Source organism: Osmerus mordax, chromosome 6, assembly GCF_038355195.1.
Source record: "Osmerus mordax isolate fOsmMor3 chromosome 6, fOsmMor3.pri, whole genome shotgun sequence".
In the NCBI taxonomy this organism is placed as follows: Eukaryota; Metazoa; Chordata; class Actinopteri; order Osmeriformes; family Osmeridae; genus Osmerus; species Osmerus mordax.
The window spans coordinates 13,013,007-13,028,633 of record NC_090055.1 but is presented as its reverse complement, the minus strand read 5'-3'; the positions used below and the strand labels follow the sequence as shown (position 1 = coordinate 13,028,633).

Here is a 15,627-nt window from a genome sequence, read left to right as displayed (position 1 = left end):
TGAATTGTTTTGGTACTGCTCCACTTGATAATCCCTAGATCAAAATGTAGAGTCAAAATCTAAACATAAAAATACCATAAATCCGAACCTATATGAGCTGTATAAGAAACACTGAAAAGGAAGGGGGTTGAACGTTGGAATTATACATTGTTTGGAACTATAGGTCGGCCCATGACACGTGTTACTTCCGCATTCTTCGATTTTGATTTTCTATGGCTCTGATATCTCCTACCAGGACAAGGTGTTTCATCCCCCTGTTGTAGTGTAGGCTAATGTAGCCTACCATAGGGTCCAATATAGCTGAGACTTATGACGAAGAAGTAGCAAAAATGTAAAAGGGTGCTCTTTATCGTAAACTGCCGCTGCAGCCACGTGGACATAATGAAATCACACTCATGCAGTCTCCCTTCTTTTATATAGGCCCCAGCCATGGTAAACCAGACCTATGGACGGTACTACAGTAATACACACAATTAACATGCACAGCTCAAGCTGACATTCAATTGTCTAGTTACATGCACATAATCTTCACAAGTTATCATTAGCCTACAAAAGACACTCAATACAGTTATGTAAGTTACTTTACAATGCTATACGAAAGCATACACTAAAGTGAACCTGCCTGGCCACCCTTCGCGAACTACCATCATAAAGGTAACCCAGAAATGCACGAGCGCCATTACATGACTTTAGACGTCCCTAAGCTCCACTCCATCAGAGAAACACCACAGTATTTAAATAAGCTACAGGCACACTCCAGGAAATATGCTAAATAAATCAACTGATTCTCAATGTGTTGTGGGTTTTGTGTTGTGTACATTTATGGGTTTTATTTTGTGTAAAAGGTGTGTAAATGTAACATTCCATCGATTTCCCCCGTGTCGTAGCCGGTGGAAATTGTTCCTTCCAGTCGACTTCGTCACACCCCCTTAGATTTTTTCCTCTCAGGACATGTTGTGCTAGTAAAGATTGACTGGCTACATTTAAAATGTACAACAAAAAGAAAAGTGATACAATGCCCATTAAAATAGGCCCAGCAATGATGGGAGAAACCAACTACATTTGGTATGGTGCTATATCTAAAAAACTACCAATTTACACCCAATCCCTCCAACCATTTCCAAAATGCTCCTAATAGTCAGAGAATGCAAAGTGTGGTTTTAATTTAAGTGTTCAATCATGGGCCAAAGGAGGTGTTCACCTTTGTTAACATAATCTATACAGCAGATGGTACTTGTCCTGCTCATTTTGTTACATTCAGCTCTACATCTATATATACCCTTGGTAAAGTTTCATATTTGACACAATGGGGGGCCTGAGTACTGTGGTGTTAAATCCCTATGGTCATATCTTTGTTTATCCAAAGTCACTAAGCACAGTCCACTTGTTCTTTACTGTGCTTTGTTCAGGCCGAAACATTGCAGGCTTTCATGGATTTGGATCAATAGGTAACTCAATTGTGCCTGTCAGCGAGAAAATACAATTTGTCATGTCAGCTGTCTTGGCATTCCTCCAGGAAATGGTTGACCTTGCGACCCTGGTTCCGCAGGAGGCCGGCTGTCCAGCAGTGGGTGTGCTGTCCAGAGAGGGGATATAAACCCCACTCAGCTCCCATAAGAGTCAGTCCAGTAGGCTCTGAAGACTGTTAGAGCCTCTAAAGTGAATGACCCTTGCAACGGTAAGACCATTTACTGCAAAAGTGTTTTTCAAGAAAATGAGAGTTGGTATCTGTAGTGTAAAAGTTTTTTCAAATTTGCTTGGACCTCTGTAATTGAACCTACTGCTGCCTCGCTGCATTGTTGCACTCTGCAGTTACCTGTGTCACACTTTTATCTATAACACTATGGTCTTTTTTTATAGATGAACATCTGGCAGCTGCCCGTCTTCCTGGTCCTAACATCTAGTGTGTCCCCATTCCAGTTTGGAGAGCTCTTTCAGTATGTGGACAGCCATCAACAGGAATATGTAGAGGTAATTTAAGAAAGTTACATTTTATATTGCCCGTCTCTGAATGTAACTCCTGTAATACAAAGTGTGCGTGTGTGCACATGTGCAAGCATCTGTTTGTGCTAACATATGCGTATGTTACATGTGCATCAGACCCTGAGGGACTGGGTTGCGGTAGAGAGTGACTCCAGTGACATGTTGAAGAGGTCAGACCTACATCAGATGATGGACATGACTGCTGAGAAGCTAAGGGCCATGGGAGGGAAGGTGGAACTGGTGGATATTGGCGAACAGGAGGTGAGACGTGTCCTTGTGCAAGTCTACCAGCCTATTACTCGTGCTTTATTTATGTTTATCTCGTTTTGAGCAAACAATCTAAAGCAACATACTGAGCTTAGCCTTGGAATTCCTCCAATATCGTTACAAAATATAGTACCACAGGGAGAGTGGTTTAGACAGAATGTGAAGTTCATATTTTGTATACGAGTGCAGTGCAGCAATTGGGAGTCAGGTGGCTGAGCGGTTAGGGAAGCGGGCTAGTAATCTGAAGGTTGCCAGTTCGATTCCCGGCCGTGCAAATGACGTTGTGTCCTTGGGCAAGGCACTTCACCCTATACTTACCTCGGGGGGAATGTCCCTGTACTTGCTGTAAGTCGCTCTGGATAAGAGCGTCTGCTAAATGACTAAATGTAATTGCTGTTGTTTGGATAAGCATTCCAACATAAAACTAGAGGGTACAATTTCTGGGGAAATTGTGAGGTGTGCTTGTGTCGGTTGCAGATGGGTCAGTTTTTTTACTGACATTTTACAACTGATATTTCTGTATAGTTTACATAACAATGCATACTTATTATTTATGAAGATTGCATAGATTTAAAAGCACACATTTGTTGCTGCTCATTTACACTTCAAAATACTAAGTGTGAAGTGTAGAATGAAACGGTTATATTTTCATTTTCCCTTTAAGAATATTGCTGCTATATTGCAGCCTCACAGTTAAAAAGTTGCATCAAAACGAAGAAATTCGGCAATCCTGTTTAAAAATGGTCCTAACCTATATGACTTAATGTCCCTTAAGTTTCAAGTGATATATTTTTCAGCATTTACTCATAGCCAATTGCATTCGTTCATTAATAAAGAACCCCCTTTGAAGCTTATTCTAACAACGTTTTCACTGGTAGTATCTCAGCTGGAATCGCTATTCAGACATTACCATCTGAAAACTGAAAATATGCCTACTAAATGTAAATTAAGCTTGACATTTATTTAAAAAAAACTGGCTAGTATAACAAGTTTACTGGAAGCGATACTTGACAGTAACAACATACGGTAGTGATATGTGTTGTTCATGAACCTACACTGTAGAGCTGTGGTCTTCAACCCTGGTCCTCAGGGCCCACTGTCCTGTATGTTTTCGTTGTCTCCCTGCTCCAACACACCTGATTCAAATGAAAGGTTGTTATCTGGCTTCTGTAGAGCTTGATAGCCACCCAGTACTGCTGTAGAGTAAACCCTCTTCATAACTGCCATCAGATTTTCAGCAAAGTGAGCCTCGTCATGAAAGACACAAAGGGAAGTTCATATCATACAGATTTGAAACTTGGGGTGCTTTCACACCTATTACATTTACATTACATTTAGTCATTTAGCAGACGCTCTTATCCAGAACGACTTACAGTAAGTACCACCTTTCATTAGAGATAACAATTATGAAAAATAATACCTTTTTATCCTAAGTATTTGACCTTGGTTACAAAGGGTCATTTTGGAGTCTCCAAAAGGCCCTTTTAGAAAATGCCTGGATGTACTCTTATAAAAACATGGGTCAAATATGAATATATTGTGGTATTATGTTTGACTTTTGATTTGAATTGGGTAAGGCTTCAAGCTAATACCTACCGCCTCTTCAGGCCTCTGTTTTCAAAACAAAATCTAGACAGAAATAGAAACGTTCACTTTTCTTGTGTTCAAGCTTCTATTACTCAACACCAGTAGGACTGACAGGGGTCCTGACAACAGGGGAAAGAACTTCAGTGTCACCTTTCAAAAGAGACCACAGTCATGCATGTACTCCAAATGGTTCAAGAACAGCTTTCAATTTACTTTGGGTATGCCATTTTTAGGAATTTTCTTTAATTTGACAGGATCGTTAAGAGGTTACAAGATTTAGTACGCTGTTAAATGTTGCAGTGTAAACACAAACCGAACAAAGGGGCAACTGCAACATTTTATCATATTAATCGCTGAATCGGAACAAAAGAAAATGAACTAATGCCCTGAAACACTGCAACAAAGTTTCAATACATTTCAGTTACACAAGGCAATCTTTTAAAGAGCAATAAGGATGGTGAGGACACACGCACAGACTCAGATGGCATCACATTTAATTTACAATTAAACATAGGCTGCATAGCGGTTACATTCATCTGAATCAAATAACAATAAAGTTAGTCCATTTGGGGATTTTCACCATTTCACATCAGGTGGCTCAGATCAAATTATATTAACTACTTGGGCTAACCGAGAGTGAGGTCATGCCGGGAAATATTAAACTCGTATCGCTAGGTCGATAGTTAAAGCCTCAGTCTGATATTTCCCGGCATGGCCGAACGGTCGAGGTTCGCTCCTTTCATTTTGTAAATGAAAATAAATGGTAGGCTAATTGTTAATAGAAAACATGTCGTTTTGTTCAGCTCTCAAGTCTTCTCACGACACACCGTGTTTCAGGTGTTGAGTAGCAACCAATTACTTGCTAACTTCAAGTTACAATGATCAATAGAAAACGGACAACACGGCTCAGCTAAAATGGCTTTAATTTACAGTAAAGTAACAACACAAGTGATTCAAATTATAGTTTCTAGTCTTCATCATCACTTTCAATAACACAATTTAGCTGCTTCTGAATTTCCTCATGGCTGTTGATGTCTATCAATATCGCTCATTTTGAAGATGACGTCAGAGGGCAATACGGATCTGTATCAGACCGGTGAGGAGGGCAATACGCGGCTGGCATGACTACCCATTAGCCAATCAGAAAGCTCGTACTGTCATTGCCATATAATAATTAATTAATTATTACACCATTAGACCGTGCCAAATTATGTTGTGTCCTTGGACAAGGCACGTCACCCTACTTGCCTCAGGGGGAATGTCCCTGTACTTACTGTAAGTTGCTCTGGATAAGAGTGTCTGCTAAATGACAATGTAAATGTAGACCACCATAACATTTTTCCTCTCGCGCATCCCCTAGAGGCAGCTCGCACCACACTTTGTGAATTCCTCTACTACAGGCGTGTTCGTGACGTTAGTGACTGTGGCTAGCAAGTTAGCCACCGTTAGCTTCACCTTTCGCCACAAAAACTTAATTCAAGCCTAAACCGTGCAACGGCATGTAAATCCCAATAAAAGCAACGCAATCGTGACCAAGACGAACATCAGTGGTTCTCAAAGTGGGGTCCGCGAACCATAGCCAAGGGGTCCGTGAAATAATTTGCCATAAATTATAACAGTTTAATTGTGCTGTATCATTAAAAAGTGAAAACTATATCATAATCTACAGATGGGGACCATTTGCACCAATAAAACAAGCATATTGTGACCACAAACGGTATGCTGAATGGGTGTTACGATTATGGGGGTGTCCTTGGAAAATGTTCACCCCTGTAAGGGGTCCCTGGCCCCAAAAAGTTTGAGAACCCCTGGTCTATGTAGTCTAAATATTGAGGGAGCCTTAGGGGCAGTAGCAGTTCTAGGCACGGGCGAACCGGGAAGCCGCCCGGGGTGGCATGAAGAGGGGCAGCTTTTTCCGACATTTACATTACATTTAGTCATTTAGCAGACACTCTTATCCAGAGCGACATACAGTAAGTACAGGGACATTCCCCCGAGGCAAGTAGGGTGAAGTGCCTTGCCCAAGGACACAACGTCATTTTGCACACCCGGGAATCTAACCGGCAACCTCCTGATTAATAGCCCGATTCCCTAACCTCTCAGCCATCTGACCCCATCCGACATTTCTGTGTTTGGCGCCCTCTGCAGGCATAAAAAAGGTAGTACGTTTGTGTGTTCACACCCATTGTTGTGCCGTTTAGGTGGGTTTGGGGGACAGCAGGGGTGCCAAATGTGCCAGGACCGCCACTGCTTAGGGGTGGGATAATAATGATAATTAAATCTGTGATATTACAAAGGTTGTGTCCTTGCCATTTAGTCAACCTGCTAAATGTAATGTAAATTTAAGCACACCCAATGAACAAATACATTTTCAATCTGGCTTCGCAACCCAGCCCCTTCACCGATTTGGTCCTCTGGTCTGTAGCTAGTTTGCTATGAATAACTCGAGAACCTTTTTATAATCCAATGGAGTGCAGTACTGCAAATGTGATTTACAAAGGCCTTCGTAATGAAAGGAAGTAGTAAGAAAAATAGGGAAATTCAGTTTCGTTATTTAGAAGCAAATTCGCTTTTACAACCGATATTCAGCTGCTTTCAAAGGGTCTGGCTAGCTAACAACAACAATATAAAGTGGATATACTTTCATATAGATCAGTGATTTTTGCCTGTTAACAAACGCTTATTACAAGCACCTTTATCTAAGGCGTTATCCAGAGATCTTGTCTCCTTGTGCTCGTAGCTCCCAGATGGTCAGAAGCTGGCCCTACCCAAGGTGGTGGCCGCTACGTTTGGGAGTGACCCCAGTAAGCACACGGTGTGTGTGTATGGCCACGTGGACGTCCAGCCAGCCAAGAAGGAGGATGGCTGGTCCACAGACCCCTACAATCTGACTGACATCAACGGTAAAAAAGAGGCGTGGGGTCAGAAACATTCTATTCATAGTTTACGTTCGCTTTACTTTGTTGTGATTTTGGTGGGTGAAGTAATGAAGATTATTTTGAACAGTATTTCGTTTCTGGTAATGGTTGTTTTCATCCTTAAGGCCTCTCATTAAGTACAGTAGCCATTACAGTTAGCAAAATGTTGGTCACCAGACCACCTCTGATCCATTGTGTTAGAGCAGTGGTTTTCAAACACCCTCAAAGTGGCCTTGAAACTCTTTTAGAACCACAGTGTTAGAGGCACCTGAACCATTGCTTGAGATAATGAATAGAAAAATAATAGATCTTGACTTCTGGGAGATAGTATGTTACATGTTTGGTGTGCTGTACAGGAAACCTGTATGGAAGAGGGGCATCAGACAATAAGGCTCCTGTTCTGGCCTGGATCCACACAGTGGAGGCCTACCAGGCCCTTAACCAGGTGAGTCCTACACAGCAGGCAGGGTTCCCGTAACCATATTGGCCTGAACCAAACTAGCGAACTCGCCCCTTCTCTGGAAATCCTCTTCTGGAAAAAAGCTGGAAACTGTAGAAAGTGACGGGTTAAATTTGGTCTGGGAAAAGAATGGTTTCAATTGTTTGTAACAGGAGATCTTCCCTTGAATTCAAGATGCAGATTGTCCTAAACATGTAATATCTGCATGGCAGAGCCAACTTTCTGAGAATCTCTAGCTGCCCTGTAGAGCACAGTGAACGAGCAGTTGTCAGTGAGAATGAGATTCATTGAGAGTCATTCTTCTGCTAAGTTTCGTACTGTGCCCCCTCCAGGACCTACCAGTGAATGTGAAGTTCATCATTGAGGGGATGGAGGAGACGGGCTCCAATGGCCTGGAGGCCATGATAGTGGCCCAGAGAGACACTTTCTTCTCCGACGTGGATTACATTGTCATCTCCGACTGTGGCTGGCTGAGTCGCCGACCTGCCCTTACCTACGGCACCAGGGGCAATTGCTACTTCTTTGCTGAGGTAGATGTATAGGATGGTATTGTGAGTGGGGCCAGGGGTGTGGGTTTGTTTTTCGAATGTGGGTGGGATAGCTTTTTATATATATATCTAAGGATGTATTAAATATAATTATCTTAAAAGTGTGGGGTGGTGACAGATTGGATGTCCCTGAGTGGGACCTTGTTAAAGGTGTTGTGTAATGACAATATGTAGAGAATGTAACTTAATGTCATTAAGTCTGTAATACAGTGGTTAAAAGCAGTTAAACTAACCAAAATCATCACTGCAAGCTGCAACATAAAAAGCAGAAATAGACATGCCATTGGCAATTCCTGTGGCTTAAAAAAAAAAAAGGTTTCCATGCATGAAGGATGGTTCATTACAGGTGTGTGTGTGTGTGTGTGTGGAGGTGGAGGGTCCCAAACAGGATCTCCACTCTGGGGTATTTGGAGGCACCGTGATGGAGCCAATGACTGATCTGATTGGCATCCTAGGTGAATTATTGACCTTCCATCTGGAATCTTTCTTTCATCCATAGCTATTTTCTTCTTACATTTCCTTCTCCTTTTGTCTGAAATGCTTGTCTTTTCTTCCTTGTTTTTTATTAGAGTTTTGCTTGGTCATCGGTATGTTATGTGGGCAACTGTGACATGATTTGAAGGTTCTTTTAATCTTCAATCTGTCATCAATTGCACATAAATAAATCAAATCATTGTCAGTATGACAGTGTATAGTATTTTCAAATATTCATTGTCTGCTAAAAGAGTCTACTGAAGGAATACATTTGAGTCAGTCAGTATGTTTTCATGAGCTGCATGACCATGTGTAAGTACACAGCAACACATGATGTGTGAGCATGTGTCTGTCTCTCTGAATCCATGCAATATTCATGTGGCCTAAAGGGGACGTCCTATGAGTTTCCATGAACACACCTGCAGTTGATTGTGTGAATCGGACATTAGGTGATATGGAAGTACGACCTTCATGACAGTGGTTATGTCTTGTGCACCCCCTCCCCTTTCCCCAGACACACTGATCAGCCCCAGTGGTAAGATCCTAATCCCGGGCATCAGAGAGGCTGTGGCGCCCCTGTCTGATGAGGAATGGAAGATGTACCAAGACATCGAGTTTGACATCGAGAGCTACAAGTCCAAAATGGGTGTCGACCAGCTCATGTACAGCAGCAAGGTGAGGATGTGCAGAGAAGAGTTTTTTTTTCTTTTTTTTTTTTATGTGCTTTTGACCCAGTGCATTATTGTTCTGTTTGATTCCAACCCACGTGTTTGTATGTTAACACCCTACCCATACTCTTCCGCTTGCCTTACCAGGCCTCATTGGAAATAGAAACGTATGAATTGAAATGTCTTATTGCATGATGAAACTTAAACTGTGTCTGTTTCTCAGGTGGACCTGTTGGCTCACAGGTGGCGCTACCCCACAGTGTCCATCCATGGCATTGAAGGAGCCTTCTCAGGCTCGGGCTCCAAGACCGTGATTCCGGCCAAGGTCACCGCCAAGTTCTCTATCCGACAGGTGCCTGACATGGACCCTGCTGTGGTCAAGAAACAGGTGGGTCGTGGACCAACAAATTATGAAAGAAAGGACTATCTTGTCTAGACTTGGTTGACTATCAAAAGTTAACCAAGAACAACTAAGAAGATAAATACTTTATTGAACTAGTGATGCCCGTCTGTGCAGGTGACAGACTACCTACACTCTGTGTTTGCCAAGAGGAAAAGTCCCAACAAGCTGAAAGTGACTATGATCATCGGGGCCAAGCCCTGGCTGGCTGACACCAAGCACCCCCTATACACTGCTGGGAAGGCTGCCGTTAAGAGAGGTATGATTCATCCTTGATAGATATGTGATTTCTGGACTGCTCATTGACTGTCTGACTCACTTTCCATAGTCTAAATAAACTGGTGTGGAGGTCCCCTCTTGGCCTAACAAGGAATGAGTTCAACAAGAAACCAATATGTGGGAATGTGTGTGCGTATTTGTTTTGCAATTTGGGCGTAAAAGCATGGCGAGGTATGTACAAATATGCCGAACTGAGGTAAAAGTGCATACTGCCTGTTGCGTGAACTGAAAATGGCAAATTGCGCTTTTCCGTGTCATGCATATGCATTCACGGGGAAAGTGGGAGTTTCCCATAAAGAGATGGGACGGGATGCGTAAAGTGTGCCTAATTATGTATTCCGCGGTATGTACAAAAACCGCCTGTGTACAAAAACCGCCTTCTATTTTGCAGGGAAAATTCTCTGCCTGTTAAAACTAGGCGTAAACCATATAGTATGGCTTCAAAATGTACAATTGACCTATCGCTAAGCCCCGCTCCTCGAACACAAACGGGCCAATGGCAGTTTAGTAACAGCTGCACTCGGACATCTTCAGTTTACAACTCCATAGAGTAGCATTAGGAAAAGGGATTCTTCTCTTGTTTTATTGGGTTTGTTGTAATTTAAGTGTAAAACAATGGTCAAACGATGTGCATGGGGTAGATGCAACACTGTACACTGATACGAGGTATCATCAGAGGATGGGCAATGGGGTATATTTTATCCCATTTCCCAAACCAAAACAAGAGGGCCAAATGTCTCCGGTGGATAAAGCTGTGTGGCAGACCACACAGTCAACTGATCTCAGGGCTGCCGACTCTCACGCATTGGCCGTGAGACACACACATTTCAACCATTTCACACGCTCTCACGCCACACCTTGTATATCTCACGCTGAAAAGGCAATGCCAACCAAGTAGCCCTGTTAACGTTGTAAACAGGGCCGGGGTGGGTAATCGGGAGAGTTCCCGGTGGGCCGCTTCACTTTTGGGCCAGTCGAGGATTTTTTGTTGTTGACATTTGTCACGTTAGTATTATCTTCTCTTAAAGTAGGCTACACACGTTCCGCATTCTGACACCTCAGCCTCTGCATGGGTTGTACCATGTGAGGGAGTTCTCCCCTCCCAAATAGAGTTGGTTGGGTCCAAAGTTTTCTCAGATAGGCTACGGATAGCTGGGCCGGGGAGCCCTACCGTAACGATACGCGTCAGCGAGGATGGATGGGAGCAGGGCCGGAGTGATGGCATCACTAGACAAGGTTTTTTGATAAACGTCTATGTTCATTTTACATAAAGCTCAATTAAACTATTTTGCGCTCAAATAATGGCCAAAAAATTTCGCTTGCGCTCGCATTACGTGCGGAAGCCCTATCATCACATCAAATCCATACGTCCTAGGTTTGGGCTAAGCCCATAATGTTTACAAAGTCTGTCTCCGTGCCTGATTAACACTCGGATCGTTAGCAGTCTCAAATGTATCAATATAAAAAATAATACGATCCCTTTCTGTAATCATGATACCCCCCAGAAAAAGGGGGGGGGGGCAAATACCAAATCTCACTCCAAGGTTTTTGCAAAAGTTGGCAGCCCTGTGATCTTTGTTACGTTAAGTTGACTGTGTGGTCTGCCACACAGCTTTAAGGATGTCATCACATTACTGTCATTGACAGTACCGGCTTACTTTCACCACTGATGTTATGCTAGGCTTAGGCAAGTTATCGCTGGTTAAAACTAGTTAACGTTATTAGCTACGTTTAACGTTTGGCTAGCTATTCACTAGCTAGAAAGTTCGGACACTGCCCTGTCAGGGACAGGGTAGTGCTAGTAAATAAACTAATAAACGTAGGTTTACATCTCAGTGCCTATCCAGATTAGTTCAATTAACTGAAGGTAAATTCATGTAACCCTGCGGTGCATTAACAATACTGGTATTGCCAAGCATTGGATATCCACGATTCAGGATATCGTGAATGACCGTGAGATGAAGCTTCTCCCTCTTGCATTGAGATCTGTAAATTCTCGCCTCCAATTTAAGTTTGTCAATCACAATATTTACTTTTAAATTATGTACGTATCCCTCCATTAATTGCATAATTAAGTCCCTTTTGACGGCTAAAACTCTAGTCAGCTGCGATAGCTTGTCCGAGTTGGCAACAGTAACTAAGGGGGGCGGGGCTTAGCGATAGATCAATTAGGAGGCTAACAAATGACACTAGCAGGTAGTAGCATTGCTACGAGTATTATGCTTGGTTGCTAGGTGACGGAAGCTAACTTAAGCTAGCTAGCTTCAGTTTTGGAAAAATAACTCTCTGGTGGTCGCGTCGGAAATATTTAGAACTCGCGCATCTCATTAAAGAAGCCAGCGGGTCATCTGTCTCTTGTGGGTCGCCACCACTCGACATCCTTCGTCGTCCTTAGTGCTGCTAGCTATCTCTGACTCACGGCGGCGCCAGAGCTTCAGAGCTAAGGCGGGGCTGCGGATTAGGTGTCCCTAAAGAACACGAGTATGTAACAGTAGTTCTGCATTACATTAATTAATTTGCACGCGACTTTCTATTTTTATACGGTGTATTCTCCGTGTTATTTCATGCACCGAACCGTGACGTCCTTACCGTTTCGGTTCATTACGAATACATGTACCGTTCCACCCCTAGCGTCTACTGAAGGAATACATTTGAATCAGTCAGTATGTTTTCATGAGCTGCATGACCATGTGTAAGTACACAGCAACACATGATGTGTGAGCATGTCTGTCTCTCTGAATCCATGCAATATTCATGTGGCCTAAAGGGGACGTCCTATGAGTTTCCATGAACACACCTGCAGTTGATTGTGTGAATCGGACATCAGGTGATATGGAAGTATGACGTGCAGGTTTTGTAAATACGACGTAAACTGACGTATCACAGCGTGCACAATCTGCGGGTTGGCCATGGCGCTAATAACGCTACGTTTGCGAATGTACGTACATGAGGCCCTGTGTGTCTACCAGTTTTTAACGTAGATCCAGACCTGATCCGCGAGGGAGGCACCATTCCCATTGCTAGAACCTTCCAGGACGTGACAGGAAAGAGCATCATCATGCTGCCCATCGGAGGCTTTGACGATGGACTGCACTCCCAGAACGAGAAGATGAGCAGGTCAGCCCCTTCCTTCCTTCAAGGCCAGGCAGCTAGAAATGTGTTTACTCACTCACTTTTATTTGCTATTTCATTCATTCTTCAATCAATAATCTCAACGTTACAGTTCAAGGCACTTTTCACTTTAAGTGTGGGCATCTTTCTCCATCCTGACATCTCTCCTCCCCCTTTGACCTCCCAGGTACAACTACATCGAAGGCACCAAGCTGTTCATCACTTACCTACATGAAGTGGCACAAATCAAGAAGACCCCTGTCTAATTGAAGTGTTATTTGCACTTCTGAAGTGGATGGGGCCGCACCACCCCCATTTAAAAAAAACAACTCCATTGAACAGAGCCTCTTCCCTGAGATGACACGAGTATCGACGTCGTGAATGTCAGTATCAGAGCTTAAACTCTGAATCGGTTGTCTACAGTGAAAAGTGCTTTACATTTGAACATGAGTTAATTTTGGATGCTCAGCATTCAGATGTTCTTGTGTGTCAGAGGAGTGATGCAGGCCTATCTCCCCCATATCTTTCTTTCTCTCTGTTATCTTGTGCTCTTTCTAACTTTTTGTCTCCTTGTTTCAATTTCTTAGGTCTAATAAAACTGATCTTTGACTGTTGTAGAGGTATTGGCTGTGGAGTTTTTGAGATTGTAGTAAAAAGTCTAGGTCTACTCTTTATGAAATGGCAAGCAACATGACACCCACACCTGACAGTGCCTGAGAAATCAGTTGTGAAATCTGTTTATTTATGATGATGTAAAGCAAATGTAAGGATGTTACTACAATAGACAGTACTAAAACATTATACTATAACATAACACGTCAACTAGAGTTTACCATATCTCACTAGGTTCAAACGGAGGTTCTGTAATACATTTCCCAGAAACACCAGCTACGATACCACTTTAGCTAAGCTAGCAGTACAATGGTGCAGGTGGGCGGTAATCATAGTGAGGACTGAATTTACCCAATTTAGCTCAACAGAAATAAAATTCAGTACCCCCACTAAGCCTCCACTGCAAAACAGCAAACCATTTATATTGTTCTAATAAACAGACATTTCAAAATGTAATGAGTTGATTTGGGAAATAAAGAAATTGTACAAAGAGATACAGACAAAGCTTACTGATACCCAACTTCTGTTGGGTATCAAAGCTTACTGAAGCTGAAAATCAATTTCCATTTTTTTCAGAGACAATTACACACTGCTTTTCATGCTTTTGTATTACCAGAAACCAATTTCTCATCTATCATAGGAGATAAAGAGGATAAAAGCTGGCTCAACTCAACCAACATTCTCTCATTGTTGCTTATGGTATTTCTTCAGAGATCAATCAAGAGAATACCTCATTTGAAAATATATACCCAAACCACAGCAACATAAACAGCTCTGGTACTGCACAGAGAAGGCTTGAAGTGTCGCAGTCTGGCTTGGGACCCTTGAGTGTTCTGGTCGGGGATGGGGTGCGATCCTGGCACCTTGTGGTCTGTGGTGGGATGTGACCCTGGTGTTGTGAAGAAGCCGTGCCTGGCACTATAGCGGCCTGATTCACAACACCAGCTGCCCCGCCCCACCTGCAGGCTTCCTGTCCTGCTGCCTCTACTAGAGGGCCCCTGTGATGCCCTATCTGGAGTGGAACTTTTTCGGGTCCCACACTGCAGGACCGTAGCCTGAACTGAGCCCACAGTTCTCTGGAAGGACTGCAGGGGGGCAGGTCTCAGGACTGATCTCAGGTCTCAGAACCTGTAGGCAAGACAACAAACAACACAATCTTTGTTACCCTATACATGTGGGTGAGGCAATAATTCAGCACATACCGCACATTGCCTGGAGACCCTAAACGTCACTATCTCTAACATTAACTAACCTTATTCCTATTGAGCCTTATTTTTACTTCATCAATATACAAAACATGCAAAAGGGACAGCCAGCTTTTCATTACTTGTGAAATCTCTTAGAAAAAAAGGTGGAGAATTGTACATGAAATACTCCCTGACATTAGTAAAACTGATGGTTTTCTTCACTCTTTGAAGAAAATCTATGTAGACCCACCCTCCCTTTACATTCCTATTCCTGGTGACTTTCAAAAACTTCATTAGCCAAATAACTGTGGTAGCTGAGATTAAGGAAATACTTGACATCACTTCCTGTTGTTAGTTTTTGGTTGTTTTGTTGCTAAAAATGTGACACTGAATATCACAAAGTGTTTCACAGTTTTAACTAGTACCTTCTGAGAAATCTCTGGAAATCTGGAACTTTTCAGAGAGTTGTGAAAAGTTGTAAGATCTAGTTAAAATCCTTGTTAAATTGGCAACAATGGCTAACTTGAAGGGGATAAGGGGCTGGACAACCCCTTTTAGTTGATGTAACTTACTAGCAGCCCTGGTACATCCCCAGTACACAAATATGCACTGTTGTAGAAAGAGAGCCTGAATGATATGTTTCAATTAGCCAGTCAGCATCTGTTTTCAACTCAAATTGTGAATATGGATTCAAGTCATTTTACTTCAGCACAAAGCACTTTGCTCTAAATCAAAGACATCACTAATGTGATTTGAAATCTAAGAGGGAAATCAGGCACCCAATGTCTGGTTCTACCTTTACTCCCAGAAGAGCAAAGGCAGTTCCCTCAACTGAACACCAGAGAACAGAAGAGGGACATGGCTTGGACCAACATCACAACAGTCATTGTTGCCTTCATTTCCCTGGATTAATAGAAAGCTTTTGTTTGGTGCAACATACAGTAATTGGCTGAGGAGGTTTCTCTATTTTTCTCTAAAAGACCAGTGTTTCTTTTATGAGTTTAATTTTTAGACAGAGCAACAGGGAATTTCAGGCAGAAGCATTGCAGATTTGAACCTAACCACACTTGTACACACTTTATCACACTGAATAATTGCATCTATTCTGACTGTTAGGAACTGACAAGGGCCGC

At 42.6% G+C, this 15,627-nt stretch overlaps 1 protein-coding gene across 1 annotated transcript; it reads left to right on the top strand.

Annotated features, from left to right (window-relative positions):
• The first annotated feature begins 1,860 nt into the window (after window positions 1-1,860).
• LOC136944215 (cytosolic non-specific dipeptidase-like) lies at window positions 1,861-13,308 on the top strand. Its single transcript, XM_067237889.1, has 11 exons — window positions 1,861-1,971; window positions 2,101-2,244; window positions 6,578-6,740; window positions 7,112-7,200; window positions 7,548-7,745; window positions 8,134-8,218; window positions 8,752-8,912; window positions 9,129-9,293; window positions 9,423-9,564; window positions 12,554-12,701; window positions 12,883-13,308. The coding sequence occupies exons 1-11, from the start codon at window positions 1,861-1,863 to the stop codon at window positions 12,959-12,961; spliced, it is 1,485 nt and encodes a 494-aa protein (XP_067093990.1). The 3' UTR covers window positions 12,962-13,308.
• The last annotated feature ends 2,319 nt before the right edge of the window (window positions 13,309-15,627 follow it).

Coding starts and splice junctions, on each gene's coding strand:
- LOC136944215 (XM_067237889.1), top strand. CDS start 1,861: ATGAACATCTGGCAGCTGCCCGTCTTCCTGGTCCTAACATCTAGTGTG. Junction 2,245..6,577: donor TGGATATTGGCGAACAGGAG/GTGAGACGTGTC, acceptor TTGTGCTCGTAG/CTCCCAGATGGTCAGAAGCT. Junction 8,219..8,751: donor TGATCTGATTGGCATCCTAG/GTGAATTATTGA, acceptor CCCTTTCCCCAG/ACACACTGATCAGCCCCAGT.